General features: G+C 49.2%; 1 protein-coding gene across 8 annotated transcripts in view; it reads right to left on the bottom strand.

The window, feature by feature from the left end:
• wdr27 (WD repeat domain 27) overlaps nt 1-24412 on the bottom strand; it is a 599569-nt gene that overhangs the window by 406745 nt on the left and 168412 nt on the right. For 6 of the 8 annotated variants that reach the window (XM_038815943.1, XM_038815902.1, XM_038815935.1 and 3 more), the window contains one exon: nt 4780-4877. The exons of 1 other annotated variant lie outside the window; for it this stretch is intronic. In XM_038815943.1, the coding sequence (XP_038671871.1) occupies nt 4780-4877 (98 nt within the window). Of the gene's footprint in view, nt 1-4779; nt 4878-19678; nt 20374-24412 lie in introns of those variants that run through there. One more of the 8 variants, XM_038815961.1, reaches the window with a different exon arrangement.

The raw sequence follows: 24412 nt of genomic DNA, 5'->3' as shown, positions 1-24412 counted from the left end.
TTACTTGGGGAAATAGGATGCTTTCCCCAGACTGATGACTTCCTATATGGTACTTTCTCCACACCTGGAGAATCACTACAATTTTAAAAAAATAGTAATGAACACTTCCTTACCGGCCTGCAGCAATCAATGGTTGGCCCACTGTCAATGGGGCTACTGTTTGTTTAGCCTAGCTGTCCTTCTCATATATAAATTGAAGTGAACCATAGGGAACTGAAGGTAGGAATCCCAAACACTTCATAAGACTCATGTTTTAGCCTGAAGGCGAACTTAATTCCTGATTGGGGTTCTCAGGATGTGGAGTATTTTCAGATGTCTTCATAAACAGAATCCAAAAGGACAAATATACTTTTAATCCTATGACTGAAAGGGTTGGAAGTTAACATTACTAAAGCTACTTACTCTCTTCTCTCCCGCCTAAAATAAACACACACCCACACACATTCCTACAATCACACACACCCCACGCACACATGCCCCCCACTCATGTACACAAACTCACACACGCACACAAACATACACAGCCCACACACTGCCACACACGTTCCTAAAATCACACGCACCCCACACACACATACCCCATACTCACTTACACAAACATACACACTCCCTCCACACACACACAAACATACACCCCTCCTCCCCCCACACACACCCCACGCACACATACCCCACACTCATCTACACAAACATACACACCCCACACACACAAACATACACCCCTCCTCCCCCCACACACACACACCGCCACACACACTCCTAAAATCACACACACCCCACGCACATACCCCACACTCACCTACACAAACTCACACACAAAAATACACACTAAACACACACATACCCTACACTCACCTACACAAATTCACACAAAAATACACACCCCATACACCCCACGCACCGCCACACATTCCTAAAATCACACACACCCCACGCACACATACCCCACACTCACTTACACAAACTCACACACACAGAAACATACACACCCCACCACACACATGCACCCCACCGCACATGCACCCACACAAACTCTCACACACACACACAGCCACACAAACTCACACACACAGCCACACAACCACACACACACACTCAGCCACACAACCACACACACAAACAACAACACACACACACACCCACACTTTGGCTTCTTGTGGAGGGCTATGCATCTGTAAATGGAATCAACAGAAATATTTGTGGAGAAATGGTGGGAGCACCGCACAGGGCTGTTAAAAGAATCAATGTCAATCATTTCAAACTTTAAACTCATTTTTATGTATGTGGTGGAGATGTGGTTAGCTCTGTTGGCTCAACGGCTACTGTGTGGTTGAAAATAACACCAACAGCGCAGGTTCGATTCCCGTTCCAGCTGAGGCAGACTTGGGACCTGCCTCCTTGCCCTGCCCCTGAGCATGGAAGGGAATAGCAAACCGACACTCGCAACAACTGCCAAGAAAGCAGCTCAGGATGAAGCATCAGCAGAAAATGAGCCAAGGACCAACTCTCACATGTGTTAGCTGGCACAAAAGCACATACCATTCACACTGACGGCTGAAAGGTGACCAACAGCCTAAATGAACCAGGCTATGGAACAATGAAGACTATTTGCTTTATTCATCAGCACATTAAATTGTCTTGAGTACAGGTCAACTGGTTTTGACAAAAATGTCAAACAATCCACAAGTAAATCCATAAAGTTAGTACAGGAATATTATGCACACAAATGATCAGTCTCCTGATATTCATGCTATCTTCTCTGCTGATAGATTTATATCAGAGTGGCCCTTAATTTTTACTGAACCATCAAAACACAATTAACAATGGCATGATTAGAATAAAACTGAACAACCTAACAGATTAAATTTACATGGTGAGAGAGGATGTTCGTCAGGGAATTCAATTTGTAAGGGTCACATCAAGGACAGGAAGTATAAAGGACCAGAGGGACCGTGGGTTGCATGACCAAAGATCTCTGAAGGCAACAGGTAGATAAGATGATTAAGATGGTATACAGGATACTTTCTTTTATTAGCTGAGGTATAGAATATAAGAGCAGGGAGGTTATGCTGGAGCTATCTAAAACACTCGTTAGCCACAGCTAGAGTACAGTGTACAGTTCTGGCCACCACACTATAGGAAAGTTGTGATTGCTAGAAAGGGTGCAGAGGAGATTTACCAGGATGTTGCCTGGGCTGGAGGGTTTCAGATATGAAGAGAGGCTGGTTAGGCTACTGACCAATATTTTCTGGTTTTTATTTCAGGTTTCCAGCATCTTCGGTATTTTGCTTTTATACCAATGACCTGCCATCTCGGTTAACAGGCAGGCTTTTTGTTGGACCAAGTCCGGAATAGGTCATTGCCTCACTACTGACAATCCTACTGTCAATCTCCTTCTTAGCTACAAAAATCAGCAACCCGGGATATTGGGCAGACTTATGCTGGCACCATGATGGTCGACTTGGAGACAGGGCAAGGCGGAGGCTGGGTGGGGGTAACAGGAGAGGGAGGGTGGGCAAGAAACATCGAGACAGCTCCCTGACTGTTTCCGTGACCAGTTTGGAAATAGAGTAGCATTTATACTGGATTTGCTTTGGTATAAACTTTCCAGAGAACAAACACCTAAATGCCATTTGATACGAGGCTCAGCATTCATTTTTAAATTATTTTAAACTATACATAGGAAATAAACCTCACTTCAAATTTAAAATTGCTTTGCAATGATACGTAGCTTACACTAATCACAGTGATGCCAATATAGAATTCCAAAATACTTAGCAATTTAAAAAAATTCTTAAGTTTAATATTTTCAATCACCACTACTGAAAACGAGCACGTCATTGCACATCACCCTCAGAAATATTGACAAATTCCACAGGTCTAATTATCTTGCGATGTGGAGATGCCGGCGTTGGACTGGGGTGGGCACAGCAAGAAGTCTTATAACATCAGTGTCATGTGAAAGTACCTTTAAGAAATGGGTGTTTATAAAATAGTTGTAGTGGGTGCACCTTTAAGAAATGGGTGGTTTTCGGATGGCTGCAGTGATGTCAGAGAGTGGGTGGAGCTGGGCTGTCTGTCTGCTTTTACTTTCGCTTTGGGACTGTCTGCTATAGGGTACATTTTAGTTTCGTTTTGAGAGCTGGATAGCTGCAGGCAAAGCAAGCAGCTGTATAAGGATCTCTCTCTGCAATCTTAAGACTGTCTCCAGATCCTTTGGTGATTTAAAAATTATACCTGTTTCTGTAGAGACGTTAAACTTGATGTCTTTCTGTAAAAAGGTTTTTTTTTTGTCTTATGGATGTTGCTAGGAAAAATTAAGAGTTACTTATAGAGTACTGTATTCTTTGGGGAATTCATTGGTGTTGATAGTTGTTAAGATGTTTACTGTGGGTTTATAAAGTGTTAACTGGTTTCATAAATAAACATTGTTTTAATTTAAAAGTATTTTAACTCTCTGTTGTACGACACCTGTAAAGTAGACCTGTGTGGTCCTGTTGCTCGTTGTGCTAAGTGTGCTTTACACTAAATTTTCTCTGTTCTATAACCTTGCTCTAGCGTCGCCAGGTATCTTTATGATACCACCACGAGGTTCAAGTTCAAGTGCTGATCAATAACTCAATACACCAGTTAGTAAGTTTCAAATCAAAACACATTTATTATATACACAGTCAATCGCTACTCATGCATAAAATACTACTCACTAGACTATTTCTAACACTAAAAGGCCAATACTTAGCTTTGGAAACTGGCCCACCAGGTCAGGGGAACAAATGGCCTTTCGTTCGATTCCGAGTCTGCAGGCTTCCAGCTGGTATGGACTAATGGTTAGGAGCGCCTATCTCATAGCGTACGATGACTGGACACTTACTTGGTTGGTGCAGCTGATAGGCAAGTCTCTCCGAGTTCAAGAGTTCTTAGAGAGCTGTCAAGAAGACCGAACTGAACTTGGGGACTCTATTTTATAGTCCCCAGGGGCTTCGCGCCTTTTTGGGCGGACCCCGTACCTGGTTCCAATTGAATGGACCATGTTCCAATCAATTGATTTGATTTCCCCAATACTGGGGCTATTCCCTGATGGCTGGGCAGTTCCTAAGTGTCCGTTGGCCTTCCTGGCTCCTGCTGGCGCTGAGGAGTCTGGCTTGGCCTCGATTATCTTAAATGTTTCCAATTGTTCCCGGGGATCGCTCATAAATATGTAGATGGTTGTTAGTTTCAGTGCCGTCTGGGTTTCTGCAAGTTCTAATATACAGGAGAATTTGCATCTGCTTGTTTTCCTGCGTTTGGCCATTTCTCCCTGCATTCTTAGCGGATCTCCATTTTAAAGTCGGGAAGTGGCCAACCCAGGTGGCTACAGTCCCCATAACCACAAACTATTAAAAGTTGTGGGTCAGGTGAACTCTATGAGACACTTTGGGGTTCTCTAAACCCTGGCCCATAACACCAGGTTAAAGTCCAACAGGTTCATTTTGAATGACTAGCTTTCGGAGCACAGCTCCTTCATCAGGTGAATGAGCCAAATGCGGGCAAGTGGGACTAGTGATAGAAACTGGGCGGCATGGACAAGCTGGGCCGAAGGGCCTGTTTCCATTTCTATGACTCTCTGGATTCTTTGCTCTCTCTAAATTTATAATCTAGTTGATCAGCAAGCTTGCATGAAGCTTAAATATAAAAGTATTTATCACACTTAAATTTAGTATTCCTGTACGATGTGAAACTTATTTTTACAATCAGATGAGAAGCAGGGCACAATTCCACTAAGGATTGATATTTTCTTACCTCAATGTCCGCAAATCCCACAATTTAATCCCATCCGTTATAGCGGTTGTCAGAAAGAGATTATATGATTCTGAAGGCTGGGTACTAAACACTGAGCCCTAAAACAAGATGGAGATAGCACATAAACAGACACCCATTGTCAAGACTGTAAACTAAAGTTAAAAGAGAGCATCCCACTTTTGCAGGAAAAAGAAAGTCTAAATTGAGCATCTTATCAAAATAATTTGTTGTTGCAATAAAATTAACCAAACAATATGCTATCAAATCAAAGCCTTAGAGTGAGTCATTGTTTTCCTGTAAAAGGTGAAGGGGTATCTTCCAGGAAAAGATTTTTGAATGGATTTAATCGGTGGCATCATAATATTAACAGAAAAGCAAAATTCTGCCGGTGTTGTGGGTTCTGATAAAAGGCAATCAACCTGAAATGCTAATTCTGTTTTACCTCCACAGATGCTGCCAGACCCGCTCAGTATTTCTAGCTTTTTCTATATGCATTATTAACATTAATAGAAGAGGGACACTGTTACAGACTGCTGGAGTATGGATTATGTAGATAGAAGAAGGTTACCTACTCTAATTGTAAATGTTTTTCTCTTAACAGAGTCATGGAAATGTACACCAGGGGCTGGATTCTCTGCCGGTGGGATTCTCCGATTTGCCAGCGCCTGGGGGTTTCCCGACGGCCCACAATGGGAAACCCCATTGACCGGCCGGCGTAACGGAGAATCCCGCCGACAGGTCAAGGCAGAAATGTGGCGCAGCGGGACGGAGAATTCAGCCCCAGATTATTAGCCAAAGTGGTTATTACTGTGTTAATTAACTCCTTTAAGAAAGTAACTGAATAAGCACTTGTTTAAAATTAAGTCTGAGCATAAAGATAACAACATTCTAAGGAACATGATGATCCCTGTGCTTTTGGGATGGACCCAATGTCAGCTCTGCAAAACAACCGGCCAGGGCTGAATAATCTCATATTTGTTTTACAAATTACCTTGGGCGGAGGAAAAAAAAGGAAAATCCATGCAGTATTTTCCTTCAGGATGTCAAATCAGAGGGGATAGAATCTATGGTAATATAGATGACGCTTTGTCTATTTCATGGTCCAAAGCCCGGGCCGAGGTACAGGGTCATCCTCCTGTCCTCTACCTCATACAGGAGGGTCTCCAGTTTGCCATCCATGAATTTTGGGGCCTCGTTACCATCTTGTTGGCTTGTTTGGTGTGTGCGGGGAATGAAGTGTGTTTCTGCGGCTGCAGCTTGTTAGCCTCCTGAGTGTCAATCGCAGTGAGCCCGGCCCTTTTTCTCATTAGAATCGATTGTGTTCCACGTGGCAGCGGTGCTAGCCTCTTAACAGTAGCAGAAGCAATCCACGTGCGGTGCCAGTTTTGCAATCGTGGAACTCCACAAATTCTGCGTCGGCATCAACACTTAGGGCAGGGCTCTCCGTCCCGCTGCATTCTTTTTCTGGTCCGCGCGCCGCCGCCGGCAGCAGGATCCTCCGTCCTGCCACCCGGCCAATGGGGTTTCTCATTGTGGGCACCCTATCACCGTAGGGAAATCCCAGGGCTTGAGTGTGATGCCACCCAAACGGAGGATCCCGCTGTTGGAGAATCCAGTCCTTAGTCTCAGAAACAGAAAATCCAGCCCTGTATGTTTTCAAGTAGCAGTTAGATATAGCACTTAGGGCAAAGAGGATCAAAGGATATGGGGGGGCCAACAGGATTAGGTATTGAGTTGGATGATCTGCCATGATCATAATGAATGGAGGAGCGAGATCGAAGGGACGAACGGCCACCTCCTGCTTCTATTTTGTATGTTTATATATTTTTATGTTTCACATGTGATCCGAACACCAACAATAACAACTTTCATTTATTTAGCAGCTTTACCTCAGTAAAACATCTCAAAGCCGTTCACAGAAGCTTTATCAAAGAAAATTTGACACAGTTCTCAAATTGGAGGAGGTTACAGTGACACGACGGCAAAATACTTGGCCTTGGGGGGGATTTTAAACTTAAGAGTGGAACTTTAAAATTGAGGCAATGTTGAACTGGCAGTTAAACATTGCTGGATCATATGATTACGATCACCAAATTCCTTCCATAATGTTGGCAAAACCAAAATAATTCCTTTTGGCTCTTGGAAACATCTACATTCTTCTAGCCTTGGCACCATCAATCAGGCTGAACTATAGCCAACAATGCAACCCCAAATCCCTGTTTCCACACACAGCAGTTCAATTACCAATGAAAATTTGTTTAGCTCCTATCCTTTGTTTGTTGAAACACCTCAAATAGATTCACTCAGTCCACGTAATCTCTCCTAAGAGATAAAGCAAAACGTGTGCAAGAGTGTTGAAATCCCAATTGTTTCTCACCTCTGTCATTTAACATAGACATAGAACATACAGTGCAGAAGGAGGCCATTCAGCCCATCAAGTCTGCACCGACCCACTTAAGCCCTCACTTCCACCCTATCCCCGTAACCCAATAACCCCTCCTATCCTTTTTTGGTCACTAAGGGCAATGTAGCGTGGCCAATCCACCTAACCCGCACGTGTTTGGACTGTGGGAGGAAACCAGAGCACCCGGAGGAAACCCACGCAGACACGGGGAGAACGTGCAGACTCTGCACAGACAGTGACCCAGCAGGGAATCGAACCTGGGACCCTGGTGCTGTGAAGCCACAGTGCTAATCACTTGTGCTACCGTGCTGTCACTAAGGCCTAGGTTTATGGTTTCATCACTTTAAGCTTTGACTTCTCTTCTGCTCTCCTAGTGGGTCAACGTGACTCCACCCTTCGCATGTATTGATTTCTTCATAATGTTGCAACCCTAGGTCTTTTTTGCACTAGGTCCCATCCTCTTTCAGCTCCATTACTTTCTACATCTGATGGATTGGTTTCTAAGTTTTGCTTGTCGCTCTCAAATCCCTCACTGACATCTCCCCACCCTACTACCGGTCCAGAGTTCCAGCATCTTATCCAGCCAGCGTGACGCATGTTCTGCTCCACCATCAGCTCCCCTCTGTGGAGGCAGCCAGCAAAATCTGGGATCTGTGACATGGTTTCCCAGCTTGTCGTTGCTCCCGAGGCTGATCCTGCAACTCACTCAGGAGGACCATGGAGAAGAGGGGATGTTCTGTGCAGTTGATTAACCAATAGAATTTCCCATGTCCCAAGCGGTCACCTCTCAACCAAATATTGCCAGCATAATTGCCATCAGCTCAAATTTAACACCACTTCTCACCTGAGCACTTGCCTATGGTGTAATAGTCAAAAACCGTAGGCGGCGGCACAGCAAGTCTCTTTGCTCATAAGCTTTCTATAATATGTCCCAGATGCTAATTCACTTCTAATTTACACTTCTATGTTGTGTTGGTTGCAGTATGACGGGAGGAAGTTTATGTGGAGCATAAACATCAGCAAAGATCAGATGGGCGGAATGGCCTGCAACTATGAGTTCTATGATATGGTTCCAAGGTCAATGCTGCATCATTTCCATCTTTCTTCGAACAGAGAGCCCAAATTTATGCACAGCAGTCCAACTGTGCTTGATTAAGGTCCGATATTAATATGCAGCCTGTATAGCTTCCCTTTCCATTGAATTCAATGCCTCGAGGTCCAGAATTCCCTTTCCCCCTTTTTAAACGTCCGTATCTACTCAAGATGTAAAAGTCTTTTTTGTTAACTGCTGAGAAAAATAAACAGTTAAGGTGATTCCTTCTTACATCCAAGTCAGTAAACAGTTATTCCACAAAAGTGCCACAAAAAGAATACATTGGGATTTCAACATTCGCATACTCATTTTGCATTATCTCTGAGGAGAGATTAGGTCGACTGAGCGAATCTATCTTAGGTATTTCAACAGAAGAGAAAACTATTCTCAGAGGAAATAAAAAAGATTGAAACCAGGCTTTTGTTAAGCCTTGGGTACAACATTTTTCCATCATTATACAGTAGCACACGGCAGACATACTGCAGAATGGAAACATGCTTCTCATTCTTTTCCACCTTTTACCAACTACTCACTGATACAGCAGATGCTTCCTCCTAGTGCAAGCAAAACCTCTTTCCTTGTAAGGATAAGAGAAGGCAGAATTTATGACCACAACTTCATCATATTCCTTTGATGAATCAATGTTCCATTTTGTAACTGCCATATCAAATCTTAACACATCTGTAATAACAATTTGTGTTCCTTGCTACTGGCTTGCTGCTGCTTTCAATGTATAATAACCTGATTCAACTTTACATTCCTTAACTAATCCTTAGATAGTTATAATGTGAAGTAGTGTGTCGTATTTGGGTAATCAGCAAGCATTAGCGTTTTTTTTTTAAGAGCTGCTTCCTGCTTTCAGAGTTTGACAGTTCAGATCCTGCAAAGAATCCTCGATAATAATAGCCAACACCACGGAGCGACCACACCATGTGAAAAATCAAGTTTGTTTAATTGGACATTCAACTGACTTAGTTCTTAAGGAGCTGAAAAAATGTAACTACCAACAATATAAATTCAAGAATTTAAGAACTTAAGAAATAGGAACAGCAGCAGGTTGTACGGTCCCTTGGCCATTTAGATTGTGGCGGCTCCTCCACCTCAGCTGTACTTTGAAAAATGAAATGAAAATCGCTTATTGTCACTAGTAGGCTTCAATGAAGTTACTGTGAAAAGCTCCTAGTCACCACATTCCAGCGCCTGTTCGGGGAGGCTGGTACGGGAATTGAACCGTGCTGCTGGCCTGCCTTGGTCTTCTTTAAAAGCCGCCGATTTAGCCCAGTGTGCTGAACCAGCCCCTGCCACTTTCCCACCACCCCCAATATTTCTATATTTCCTTAAAGTTCAAAAATCCATCAATTTACGGCTTGGATTTACTCAGTGACTGAGCATCCACAACTGTGTGGGGTACAGATTCCATAAGATCCACAACCCTCTGTAAAAACTTTCTTCTTATCTCAAGCCAAGATGGCCACACCAGTGGGAAATTCCGGTCCCATGCCGGAGCACGCCCGGTTTCCCAGCGCCAAGGGGTGCAGCCACCAGGAAATCCCGTCAAAAATGGTAGGACCGGTACACCCTGCTGCCGGGATGTTTTGGAGCGGTGGCGCGAGGTGGGGTAGCGGCCCCCCCGAGTCAGTCTGGGCAGGCTTTGGGCGTGTCGGGGCCGTCTTAAGGTGGTCTCTGGTCGCGCAGAGGCTCCCTCTCCCCCTCGCCAGCAGCCGCGGTGTTATCAGGGGCTGGCTGATGGGCCCCCTCCCCGCGGGAGGGCAGACAAAGAGGTGGTGGGGGAGGAGGGGGCGGCAGTGCCAGCCGCGGCCACCTTGGTTGTGGTGGTAGTGGCGGCTGCAAGGGTGGTGCAGTGGTGACGAATGTGCCCCACCCCTCTGCAGGCGTGGCACCGCACGCCGTCTGCGGACCAGAAGATTTTGAAGGGCTCACCCTGGTGGGAGACCTCATAACCCCCCCTCCCTGACCTCCTCCCGGGCCAAGCGGACAAAACCTTGGAGACGGAGGGAGTAGACGTGATGGAGAGAGGGATCCCTCAGGCCGAGCGTGAGCGGCGCCACCCTGGTTTTAACCTCCCCCAGTAGGTGGAGACGGAGGAGGAGGTCTTGGAGGCTGCCACCTCAGCATAGGTGTTTTTTGACTGCCACGCCCCTGGCAGAGTAGAGGACGCCTTCGGGGTATTAGCCATGCCCACACCGATACAGATTCGGCAGTGTAACAGTGTGTCGGGTCTGGAGAGGAGATTGTGGCACTGCAACAGCCGATGAAAAACAGGTAGCGGGATGGTGGGTAAGTGCCGCCCTATGCCATGCAAAGCCGTGATTTTGTGGTCCCGCCGCAGCGGGTTTTCTGGCAGAGGCAGCTTGTCATTGGCTGTCGGCGTGATGCCACTGACCATTTGCGTCACTCGCCATCTGCACCACCCGGGGAACCCGCCGCAGGAGTCTCCTCCAACGGGACCAGAAGATCCTGCCGACAGGCACCATGATGGCGGGACAGCAGGTTTGAGGAGGGCGGGTTTGACAAAATATTCTCGTTATGGGGAGAGATTCTCTGGGGCCATTAGCTTTAGCCGCGATTCCTACCAGCCTGTGAGTTGGGAGGAAGGCTCCAAACAGGATTCTCGATGGGTGTCAAACCCGTCGCATGTCTCCCGGCATGTTCCCTCTGGTAAGGAAACCTCAGAAGAAAAAAAATCACTCAGAGCACCTGGGCCGGGATTCTCCCGGAATTGGCGGGACGGCCTGATGCCGGCTCCAAATGCAGCGTGAACCACTCCGCACTTGTGGACGCTAGGCCGGCACCAGAGGGGTTGGCACCGTGCCAACCGGCGGCAAAGGGCCGCCGTGGGCCAGCGTGAATTGGCGCATGCGCAGAACCGCCGTCGTGTTTCCTGCGCATGCGCAAGGGTTTTCTTCTCCGCGCCGGGCCATGGCGGAGCCTGACTGAGGCCGGTGCGGAGGGAAAGAGTGCCCCCACGGCACAGGCCCGCCCGCAGACCGGTGGGCCCCGATCGTGGGCCGAATCCGCATGCCGCCCTCCAAGCCAGGTCCCGCCGGGATGGACCATGTCCATTTCACGCCGGTGGGACTGGCGGCCACCCGGCCCATCTGGGCCTGGAGAATTGTTAGGGAGGCCGCTGCCAACGGCCTCTGCCGGCGCGGCGTGATCCCCGCCCCCCGCCCAAAAACCGGCGCTGGAGAATTTGGCAACCAGCATCAGAGCGGCGGGGCAGGTTTCATGCTGCCCATCGGCGATTCTCCGACCCGGCCGGGGGGGGGGGGTCGGAGAATCCCGCCCCTGGGTATTCTGGGAAGGAGAAGGAGACAGCAATCATTTTTTCAATGAAAAAACAGTGGTTAGAAACAACATCTGCTCAAAAGACACTTAATAATAATAATCTAAGTTAAGTAGGCTTACATTTACACTGCAATGAAGTTACTGTGAAAAGCCCCTAGTCGCCACATTCCGGCGCCCGTTCGGGTACACAGAGGGAGAATTCAGAATGCACAATTCACCTAACAGCACGGGCGGGATTCTCTGAGCCCGTATCGGGTCAGAGAATCGCCAGGGATGCGGGAAATTCCCGCCATGCCGCTCCGACGCTCCGCTCTGGCAACCGGAGAATCGCCAGCAATCGCGGATGCTGTGGCGGCGGTCGGGGGCCGCTGAAAGAGGCCCCCATGGCAATTCTTCGCTGTCAGCCGGCCGAACTCCTGCCGAGTTCCGCCAGGTCCCACTAGCGTGGTTCCAACCTGGTACCACCCAGCGGGAGCTCGGACACGCGGCCGACGTCCTGGCGGCTGGGGGGGGGGGGGGGGGCCTCCACGGGGTCCTGGCCCCGATCAGGGGTTTCCGTCGGCGGGCACCATGATCTGGAGGGGGCCTACCATCTTCTGCGTGGGCCCGCTGTAGGTCTCCGCTATGTTGCACAGCGCTGGCATGGAGACAGCAATCACGCACATCTGCCCGCGCGGAGACAGCCGTCGTGCATGGCGCGTGCATGCACGGACCCGCGACGGCCGTGCAGGGCCGCCTATCGGTGCCGGAGCAGCACGCAGCACTCCAGTGCCGTGCTGGACCCCTGAAGACTGCTGAATTGCTGGGCCAGGAGGCCCATTGACGCCGGCGTACACCACTCCGGTGTTTAGGCCAGTGTCAACACTTGGCCGGGATTTCAGAGAGTCCTGGCCCACGTCTTTCTGGACTTGTGGGAGGAAACTGGATCACCCGGAGGAAACCCACGCAGGCAAGGGGAGAATGTGCAGACTCCGCACAGTGACCCAAGCCGGGAATCGAACCTGGGACCCTGGCGCTGTGAAGCAGCAGTGCTAACCACTGTGCTACCATGCGCATTTCAGTGTTTTTTTTTTAAATTTTAGAGTACCCAATTATTTTCTTCCAACTAAGGGGCAATTTAGCGTGGCCAGTCCACCTACTCTGTACATATTTGGGTTGTGGGGGTGAGACCCACGCAGACATAATAATATGAATAATAATAGTTTATTGTCACGAGTAGGCTTCAATGAAGTGACTATGAAAAGCCCCTAGTCGCCACATTCCGGCGCCTGTTCGGGGAGGCTGGTACGGCAATACTGCTGGCATTGTTCTGCATTGCAAGCCAGCTATTATGCCCACTCTGCTAAACCAGAGAATGTGCGTCGGAGCGGCATGGGGGGAATTTCCCGCGCCCCCGGCGATTCTCCGACCCGGCGCGGGATCGGAGAATCCCGGCATCTAACTATCGGGATGCTATCCTAGGTCTTTACATAGAATTTACAGTGCAGAAGGAGGCCATTCAGCCCATCTAGTGCACCGGCTCTTGGAAAGAGCACCCTACCCAAGGTCAACACCTCCACCCTATCCCCATAACCCAGTAACCCCACCCAACACTAAGGGCAATTTTGGACACTAAGGGCAATTTATCATGGCCAATCCACCTAACCTGCACATCTTTGGACTGTGGGAGGCAACCGGAGCACCCGGAGGAAACCCACGCGGAAGTTGTGCAGACTCCGCACAGACAGTGACCCAAGCCGGAAACGAACCTGGGACCCTGGAGCTGTGAAACGATTGTGCTATCCACAATGCTACCGTGCTGCCCAAAGTTGTTATGTTACTGAGCAAGAAATTCCGAGCCTTGGATTAATAATGCAAAGACATTGAGTTTAAATCCCAATGTGGCACTTGGAGGATTTGAACTTATGTTTAAAAGAATCTGGAAATAAAAAGCAGGAAAATCGACCGTGAAACTATCAGATTGTTGTAAAAGCCCAGCTGTCGTTTTGGAAAAGAAACTTGCTGTCCTGTGACCCCAGTCCGCACCAATGTAGTTGACTTTTAGTTGCCCTCTGGCGCAGCAAAACTTTCAGTTGTACCAACAACTCCTCAGGGCAAGCAGGGATGGCAATAAATCTCAGTCTTGCAGACCTCCCTGGGTGTGAGTATGGTCACCATTTCATTTGTGTGAATGCTCCAAAAGAAGAAACTGCTGATCGGGTGAGGTGTCAGTCAGGTGAGAGGGGGTTTGACCTTCCCTTTTATTCTACCTACCCTCCCTCCTTTCTCAACAGCATATTTCTACTTCTCTTCAACTCCTAGAAGTGGGGTTATAGACTCGAAACGTTCACACGGTTTCTCTCTCTGCAGATGCTGCCAGACTTGCTGAGCTTTTGATGAACCATCAATCGAACGCGAGACGAGTTGCTGTACAAAAGTTAGGCTTTAATAAGCTAGAAGTTAGCCCTGCGGTCGACTACAGTAAATGGACGACCGCCGGGCGTTCTGGCTATTTATATCTCGATCTGGAGGCGTGGTTAACTCAGCTTCTCGACCAATCGGAGAGCCGTCACATGACTGGTCTCAACCAATTGGTCGAGAGGCACATGACCGACCAGGGCCAATGGTAAGCCGATGTTCTGCCCCAATGGCAGGCAGCTATGCAAATCATACCACCACATTCACCCCTTGTGGAGAAAGAAGCCGGGGGGGGGGGGGGTATCAACGAGAGCCGGGGGGGGGGGGGGGGGGGGGGGGGGGTAGAGAACTGGTGGTATGAGTAGCAGCCAGAGAAGGGCTGTCGGCTTCCCACTGGCCCAGACAATTAACAATAGTACAAAATGTCCCAACAAGGTCCATGGAGTTGTTGTAAATTAAATCGACTCGATCAGTCTTTTCGTGGCCCGTGATGTTCTGGCAGACCGCCCCAGTGGAGTACGTGATGTCTGTTCAGCCGATGGTGGTGGTTCCGCTGACGTCCTGGAGTCCGGGAGCAATGGTCCTTGAACAGTCTCCGTCACCCGAGCTGGCGGTGGAGACGCCATGGATGGGGAAGGGGTGGCCAGGGTGGGGCGCTGGGGGAAAAGGGGCAGGGGGGCTTTGTGGTGAAGTGGGGGAAGGCTGCACGCCGGCGGGTGCCAGGTCCCGGAGGGAGACCGTGTCCTGCCGACCGTCGGGGTACTCACATACGCATACTGCGGGTTAGCGTGGAGTAACTGGACTTGTTCCACCAACGGGTCGGACTTGTGCACCCGCACATGCTTCCGGAGCAAGATGGGTCCGGGGGCGGCCAGCCACGTCGGGAGAGGGGATCCTGAGGACGACTTCCTGGGGAAAACCAGAAGGTGTTCATGAGGTGTCTGATTAGTTGTTGTACAGAGGAGTGAGCAGATAGAATGTAGGACATCGGGGATAACCTCTTGCCATCGGGAAATAGGGAGATCTCTGGACCGGAGGGCCAGTAGTATGGTCTTCCAGATGGTACCATTGTCCCGCTCGACCTGCCCGTTACCCCGAGGGTTATAGCTGGTCGTCCTGCTAGAGGCAATGCCCCTGTTGAGCAGGAATTGACGCAGCTCATAAATGAGGACTCCCCGATCGCTATGTATGTACGCAGGGTAGCCGAACAGGGAGAAGATGGAGAGGAGGGCATTAATGACAGTCGATGTGGTAATGTCGGGGCAGGGAATGGCAAAGGGGAAGTATTCGTCGATTACCGCCAGGAAGTAAATGTTGCGGTTGTTAGAGGGAAGGGGCCCCTTGAAGTCAATGCTGAGACGTTCGAAGGGGCGGGATGCTTTGATCAGATGTGTGCGCTTGGGGCGGTAGAAGTGCGGCTTGCACTCTGCGCAGATGTAGCAGTCACGGGTTACTGTCCTGACTTCCGCGATGGAGAAAGGCAGGTTGCGGGCCTAAATGAAATGGTAGAAACGGGTCACCCCTGGATGGCAGAGGTCCGCGTGGAGGGAGAGGAGGTGGTCTATCTGCGCGCTGGCGCAGGTACCGCGGGACAGGGCATCAGGAGGCTCATTGAGCTTCCCAGGACGATACAAGATCTCATAGTTGTACGTGGACAACTCGATCCGCCACCGTAAGATCTTGTCATTCTTAATCTTGCCCCTTTGTGCATTATCAAACATGAAGGCTACTGACCGTTGGTCTGTGAGGAGGGTAAACCTCCTGCCGGCCAAATAGTGCCTCCAATGTCGCACAGCTTCGACTATGGCCTGGGCTTTCTTTTCCACAGAGGGGTGGTCGAGTTCGGAAGCCTGGAGGGTTCTGTAAAGAAGGCCACTGGTCTGCCTGCTTGGTTCAGGGTGGCCGCCAGAGCTACTTCTGATGCGTCGCTCTCGACCTGGAAGGGGAGGGACGCGTCGATGGCGCGCATCGTGGCCTTTGCGATGTCCGCTTTGATGCGGCTAAAGGCCTGGCAGGCCTCTGTCGACGGCGGGAAGGTCGTGGACTGAATGAGGGGACGGGCCCTGTCAGCGTAATTGTGAACCCATTGGGCGTAGTAAGCAAAGAAACCCAGGCAGCGTTCGAAGGATTTGAGGGTATTGGGGAGAGGGAGTTCCATCAGGGAGCGCATGCGTTCGGGGCCTATCACTCCGTTACACACTACATAGCCGAGGATAGCTAGACGGTCGGTGCTAAACACGCACTTATCCTTATTGTATGTGAGGTTAAGGAGTTTTGCGGTTTGGAGGAATTTCTGGAGGTTGGCGTCATGGTCCTGCTGGTCGTGGCCGCAGATGGTGACATTATCGAGATACGGGAAGGTAGCCCGTAATCCGTACTTGTCGACCATTCGGTCCATCTCCCGTTGGAAGACCGAGACCCCATTTGTGACACCAAATGGAACCCTAAAGAAGTGGTAGAGGCGCCCATCTGCCTCAAACGCGGTGTACTTGCGGTCACTCGCGCGGATGGGGAGCTGGTGATAGGCGGACTTAAGGTCCACAGTGGAGAAGACTTTGTATTTTGCGATATCATTTACCATGGCGGAAATACGGGGGAGAGGATACGCGTCCAGTTGCGTAAACCGGTTGATGGTCTGGCTATAGTCGATGACCATCTGATTTTTCTCCCCAGTCCGGACCACCAGCACTTGGGCTCGCCAGGGACTGTTGCTGCCCTCGATGACCCCTTCCTTCAGCAACCTCTGGACTTCGGACGTGATGAAGGACCGGTCCTGGGCGCTGTACCATCTGCTCCGTGTCGCGATGAGTTTGCAATCGGGGGTGAGATTAGCAAACAAGGAGGGGGGGTCCACTTTGAGGGACGCGAGGCTGCAGACAGTAAGGGGGGTATAGGGCCACCGAATTGGAAGGTCAAGCTCTGCAGGTTACACTTGAAGTCCAGTGCTAGGAGTGCCGGTGCACAAAGGTCAGGGAGGACAAGGAGTTTGTAATTTTTAAAAACCTTCCCTTGGACCGTGAGCAGCCAGTGATGCGGACGGAGTGCGAACCTGAGGCTAACCCGATTTTGTGTTTTACAGGATGGACCGGGAGCGCGCAGCGTCTTACCGTGGCAGGGTGAACGAAGCTTTCCGTGCTCCCGGAGTCCAGCAGGCAGCCCGTCTCGTGGCCGTTGAGGTGGATCAGCGTTGTTGTTTTGGCGAGCGTGCGTGGTCGTGATTGGTCGAGTTGAATGGCCGCGAGCCGTGGAGAAGAACCATCGTTGCAGTCGTCGTCACCCGAGTAGTAGCTGGCAGAACATTGCGTGCCACTCCAGGAAGGTGGTGCCCAGGATCCGCACATGGAGTCGGGGCCCCAGGATGGCGGCGCCCAGGACCCACACGTCAAGTCGGCGCCCCAAGATGGCGGCGCCCGCGGGGCCCTTGTGGTTGAGGGGGGCGGAGTTAGCGGTGCCGGCGGGCCAACCGGAGCGGCTGAGAGCGGGGGCAGAGAGGCGCGCAGGCTAGGCGCAGGGGCGGCAAGGAGAGGGTTGCGCGGTGCGCTGGGGGGGCCCGGAGGAGAGGGGGAGGCGCGCAGGCCGGGCGCAGGGGCCCAGGGGCGGGGGGGAGAGATCGGCGCGGCGTACTGGAGGGGCCAGCAAGGGCCCGGAGGGGGGGATCCCCGGTCGCTACGCGGTACAGCAGCGACCGATTTGGCCTGGCAGACGGAGGAGAAGTGGCCCTTCGTCCCGCGGCTCTTACAGAGGGCGGAGCGGGCCGGGCAGCGCGGGCAAGGGTGTTTCGCGAACCCACAGAAATAGCAGCGGGGCCCCGTGGATTTGTCGGGGCGTCCCGTGGCGCAGGCCTGAACGATGTCGGGAGCGGCGGATGGCGGTGGGGAAGCGTGCCAGGAGGCCCAGGGTGGGGACATAGGCGCGGGCGTTTAAATCAGCGACCTCCAGGGAGGTGGAGAGAGTCCGTGCCTCAGTTAGGCTGAGGTCGTCATTCTCCAGCATCCGCTGGCGGATAGCGGCAGACTGCATCCCAGCCACGTAAGCATCTCTGATCAGAAGTTCCATGTGCTCCGTGGCTGAAACTTGGAGGCAGGAGCAATTCCTCCCCAGGACTGCAAGGGCCTGGTAAAATTGGTCTAATGACTCACCGGGGAGCTGTTGTCTGGTGGCCAGCAGATGTCGGGCGAATACTCTGTTGACTGGTTTAAGAAACTGTCCATTCGGTTTAAGGATGGCCGCATCGTAATATTTTTCTTCCCTGATCATCGCGTAGGCTGCCGTGCCCACGCTGGAGTGGAGGATGTGAAGCTTCTGTGCCATGGTGGTGGGGATGTTTGCAGACGCCAGGTATCCCTCGAGACATGCCAGCCAATGTTGAAAGATTTCTGAAGCGTTCTGAGTTTGCGGGTTGATGCGGAGGCATTCGGGTTTGATCCGGAGCTCCATCTTCAAAATTCTAGCTTATTAAATTGATGAACCATCAATCGAACGCGAGATGAGTTGCTGTACAAAAGTTAGGCTTTAATAAGCTAGAAGTTAGCCCTGCGGTCGACTACAGTAAATGGACGACCGGCGGGCGTTCTGGCTATTTATACCTCAATCTGGAGGCGTGGTTAACTCAGCCTCTCGACCAATCGGAGAGCCGTCACATGACTGGTCTCAACCAATCGGTCGAGAGGCACATGACCGACCAGGGCCAATGGTAAGCCGGTGTTCTGCACCAATGGCTATGCAAATCATACCACCACAGCTTTTCCAGCACTTAGCCGAGTTGATTACCCCGTTTCTATGCTGTAAAATTCAATGTAAAAAAGACATGAAAGAGAATCCAAGGATTAAATATCATACCTCAGGCTATTGGACTTTTGTTCTGGCAAGAGCATCCCAGGCTTCATCTTTACTGGAAGTTCACATATTCTGTGTATAACATCTAATCCTGGAAGACATACTTTGACACAGTGAACTGTGATCCAAAGAATGACCAGGCTCAGCAGCTTCATCCAAACCTCATTCCAAGAATCTCTTTCTTAAAAGCCTTTAGAAAGGAAAGACTAGTTCCAGTTTTCTTGTGCAATTATCATGCTATTTGGTATTTAGTCCAAATCCTTTGCTTCATTATTTTTCATGCAAATAGCTCAGAGCAGTTGCTCAGACAGTATTAAAGTGGTCTACCAACATGATATTCCCCAGCATCCAGATTAACATGAGATTTCATAGTCATTCTACATTCCCGGCGAACAATTTATGGTGAATGGACTGAGCGTATCTAACTTCACTTTGGAGAACAAAAAATTATATTTCATTCCGTCGAAGATTTCAGTCTGCGTAGAGAAACTCCCGTGAAGCTTCTTACAAGAGAAAAAGCACTCGGAAAAAAAGAGAAAGCAGTAATACCGGGTGCAACTTGAACAGTGCATGTGCCTCATTTATCCCAGACTTCAGAACAGTTGTTGGTTTACCACATAGATATTTGCGTTCTTTGTACAGATGGCTACATTTTGGGAGGTAGGCAAAACATATTTAAGGTGCATGGAATGAAGTAATATTAGGGATGAGATTTCCAAATACTGTCATTATAAACCAGTGATTTTAAAAGAAGATATTTTCTTTAGCATTACACACAGCAAAGTAAAAGACGAGTCTTTCTTGACGCCCATGTGTCTTGTAGGAATTCTGTTATCCATTATGAATATTTGCCCTTTGATACCAAATCCCTTTCTGATTCAAAGTGTGAGCTGGTCTTTTAGCCTTGGAGACAGCTGCAGGATTATTAGCTGTTCAAAGGCAAAACAACAATAGCCATATAGAAATGTTGATAAAACACACACTACAGTAGCTAAAAGGTGTAGCCCATGCACAAATGGAAATAAAGAGTCACTGCTTTGATTTGCTTTACAAGATCTGGAATCTGATCCTAGCATTTGTGTCTTGCGCTGATCACCCACAGACTGGTGTAAATTGAGAATGGTTGGACACAATACCAGATGGAGAGCTCTCATAAACTTACAGAAGGAGCATATATTTCACTGACTCGTATTTCAGTGCAACGAGTCAATCTCCTTTCTACACTGCTATAAATAAAATAAATCAGATACACAAATCAATGTGCAACGAGTAGCTACAGAGTTTAAATATGAGTCCTTGACAATTTGCTATTAAATAGCATTCTCATGCATTTTTTATTCTAAAGTGTGCTGTTGCACAACTCGTGTCCACATTTTGCTCCCGTATTCTTGCAAAGTATGACGCCAACAGCACGGTTTCAATCCCTGTACTAGCTGTGGTTGTTCATGGAGTTCTGCCTCCTTGCATCGTCCCATGGTTGGTGTGGAATGGCCCGTCAATTGCCTCTCTAATCTGAAGAGATGCCTATAGTTCCTCGTGGACTACGGGTAATTACCTGGGCGCATTGGAAAATAAAAAAGAAAATGAGCAATGTTTTACTTTCTCAGCAGAATAGGTTCTGATTCGGGATTCCAGCAGCTGTACCAGGATTCCGATGGGCAGTGCCCTCCAGCAGCGATGCCACAGGATCAGTTTCAGAGCAGCACGTTTGTCTCTGCAGAAGGGCATCACTGGCACAGTCTGTCCAGTGTACCTGAAAAATTAATGCCTGACAGCTATCAGGGGGCTGAGGCTTGTCCAGACACCCCTTCACATTAGTCCACCTCATCACCAGACTCTAGCCATGTTCATACATAACAAACTGTGAATGCACTTAAAGACACATATGCATTATTATCTTTAAAATGAAATACGTTTTTATATCATCCACACCTACTGATGAAAGTAATAGTTTACCAAGCTGATGTACTCTAGTGGTTTATGATCTCATATATTCCTTGGGTCTGGAGATATCTAGAATGGCACTGTGGGCTGGATTTTATGCTTTCCCCACAGGTGGGTTTCAAGGTTGGGAAGTCTTGCATGGCCTGCCCGCTGCCTATTCACCTGCCCCAACCTCGCTTCCACTTTTTGGGTAGGGGTGGAGACATCAGGTGGCCTGCCCACCCATGGGTCTATTGAACCAATGTCGTCAATTAGAATCATAGAATCCCTAGTGCAGGAGGCCATTTGGCCCGTTAAGTCTGCACCGACCTCCAAAAGAGCACTCTACCGAGGCCCAAACCCCCACCCTACCCTGTCCCCCATAACCCCACCAACCTTTTTTAGAACATTGAGGGGCAACGTGTCATGGCCAATCCACCTAACCTGCACATCTTTGGACTGTGGGAGGAAACCGGAGCACCCGGAGGAAACCCACATTGGGATTGGGGAGAATGTGCAAACTCCACACAGTCACCCAAGATCGGAATCCAACCCGGAGTCCTTGGCACAGTGAGGTAGCAGTGCAAACGACTGTGCCTTATCGCAAATCTGAAGCTATTTTATCCACAATAGGGCATGGCCCAAATCTTACGGGAAGCTGGGCAGTTTTAGATGCATGCGCTGGTGTCAGGCAAGGGGATACAACCTCTCTTGGGTAGCCCCTGTGCCCACTGGAAATACCCCCGAGGTCATCCCCCCCCCCCCCCCCCCCCCCTCCCCCACACACACACATTTAACATTCTCCTACTGGCCATGTAGCCTCCCAACCCCCTCGCTTGGGCCTGCCAGCCTTGGATTCACCAAATCCCAGACACACATTTGGATCCAGAATTCATAGGCTCTCCTTCTTGAGGGACTTGCTGTAATCTCAGCAGTGACCACCGCTCGAACCAGGAGCTGCTGTAAGTATAGAGCTGCCAGCCAACCCAACTGGCCAGCACTTCTGTAAGGCAGGACTTTTCATTTCAACAACGTTTCGTCGTCGGCTAGTTAACGCCTCGTCGAGTGTTAAATGCCTGGGTGGCAGCCAGCTTTTTCCTCGGCAGGCTCATGATCAACTTTTCAGCTGGTTGTGGGGAACGACAAACACAGCGTCCACTAAAATGCAGCCCTGTGTCACAGTTCCTACCCCTCCTTTAGAGCTTGATTTTCCTTTCAACAAAAGTCACTGAAACATCAAGGGGCCAATAATCATAAACCCCAGTTATAGCAATTTCAGAAGTTTGGCCAGCTCTTCCACTTTGTAAAACATCTCTAGGCTTGTTTACATGGAGAAATGTGGAGCCATGCCACATGACCATATTTCATTTGCTTCAGGGTCAGACTTCCACAGCTCAAGAGAAGAGTATCAAAGTAGTGGACCACCCAGGCACTGAGCTCCTAGCACCTACATTCAAGCTCCAGGGAGCTTTGAGACTGACCATGTATCTTCAGCTGCACAACACAAACTTCACATTCATATTCGTCAGAGTTGTATGCGTCTGCAGCTCACATCTATTCACATCAAACACTTACAGCAGAATCACTGCCCTAGTTTGGACTTGTTTTATTTTCAGGATATATTGGCCAATAGGTTCCTGGGAGGTTGCGTCATTGGACCAATGCATTAATGGTACTCCCAATTGTCGAGTGACTGAGATATACTGTGCATTTCTAAATCTCCCCAAATCGCCACTCAGCCTGCATCTTTGCCAAAATTATAAACGATTCCCTCTGCATTTAGAGCTGGTAATTAATGTAGGACAACACCATGTTCATTAAATGATTTAAGGCCCTGCCCTGACACTCAACCTTCGACGCTCATGAAAAGTGCAATGATGCTGTGGGGTCCAGTTCTCTGGGGTTGCTAGTCCTAGGTGGGAATTGCAATGGCCAGCTAAATCAGGCACGAGGACCAAACCGTCATTCTTGCTGGGCGCCATACCTGTTGCCAGTCTCCCGGCCCGCTCTGCCAGGCCCGATGTGGTTCTCGCCCAGGTGGTCGAGAGCATGCTAATTCTCATCTCCGTTCATTGGAATGTAATTATCGGGCAAGAAGTCCAATTAACTGGTCTCCAGGGATGGTCTCCCCACCTCCACTCCCCAGCTGGGAATCACGCAGGTGTGAATTAATGCAGGTCCTGACAGGTACCAATTTGACTCTGTGGACACCGAGGGGGGGGGGGGGGGGGCAAGGGGTGATTACCCTCTCTACTCACACCTCTAGGGTGCTGAGGAGGTCCTTCAGGAGAGGTGAGGGTGGTTGGGGGGGCTTGGGCTAGGCTGGAGGGGCTCAGGTCAGGCATCTTTCCCGCGATGGGGTCATGTGGCAGGTCTTCCCTCTGTATCCTTGAAAATCATTAAACTGCCCGTCAGCATGTCAAGTTATAGTAAAATGTCTTCCCTCTGATGTCAAGTTTAAAGGTCTGTCAGAAGAAGGTGAAAGCCAAGGCGGCACGGTGGTGCAGTATTTAGCACTGCTGCCTCATGTCACCAAGGACCCAGGTTCGATCCCCGTCCGGGTCACTGTCTGTGTGGAGTTTGCACATTCTCCCCGTGTCTGCGTGGGTCTCACCCTCACAACCCAAAGATGTGCAGGGTAGGTGGATTGGCCACGCTAAATTGCCCCTTAATTGGAAAAAGGTTTTTTTAAAAATCTTTAAGGAAAAAGTCTTCTCTCTACAGCCTTAAAATCTTTAAACTCTCTTCCAGCATGTCAATATCAATGGTCAGTGAGAAGGCGAAGGTCTTCCCTTTAATGTGTTAGAAACCTTTGAAGTGTTTTTTTCACGGTCAGTTTCATTCCCCATTAACCTTTGCAAGTCTCTCGGCATGCCTACAAGCCTAAAAGCTTTGAACCGCCCAATCATTTTCAGGAAGTTCATTCATTCAAATAAAAATAAGATTATTTTCAGAAAGTTGCTTTTTGGTATATGAGCAATTGCAGACATGACAATTTATAAGTGTAACATGCTGAAGAAAAACAGGCGACCGAGGGCCTTTGTTTCCCAAAGCTCTCCACCACTGGGGATCTTCCGCATATGATGTCTCTATCTATTGTAGATTCATTGAACTCGGTCGGCTTTAGTCTTTTTGGTTAACAATTCCAATATTCCTATCATAGTAATACAATGGCAATACTGGTTGTTCCAGTGCAGCTGATCATGATGAATGGAGCCGCTGATCTATACTTCATGGGTCAAGATCTACCTTGTCATTCACTCATTTTTTAAAAATATTTTTATTAAAGTATTTACAAATTTTTATAACAATACCAAAAACAATAACAATGACATTAACGTGGTAAATGAAACATTTCCCCACCCCACCCAATCTTCACACACCACAACCATCTAACACCTATCCGTGCTCCCCTTTTGGAATGCTGCTTCAGCCGACATTTTCATTTTCCCCGAGAAAGTCGACGAACAGCTTCCACCTCCGGGTGAACCTAACCATTGACCCTCTTAAGGCAAACTTTATTTTCTCAAGACTGAGAAACCCAGCCATGTCACTAACCCAGGTCTCTACACTCGGGGCTTCGAGTCCCTCCATATTAAAAGGATCTGTCTCCGGGCTACAAGGGAGGCAAAGGCCAGGACATCGGCCTCTTTCACTCCCTGAACTCCCGG

Source organism: Scyliorhinus canicula, chromosome 1 (assembly GCF_902713615.1).
Source record: "Scyliorhinus canicula chromosome 1, sScyCan1.1, whole genome shotgun sequence".
Lineage (NCBI taxonomy): Eukaryota > Metazoa > Chordata > Chondrichthyes > Carcharhiniformes > Scyliorhinidae > Scyliorhinus > Scyliorhinus canicula.
The sequence above is the reverse complement of the archived record's forward strand: the minus strand, read 5'-3'. Positions and strand labels throughout refer to the sequence as shown.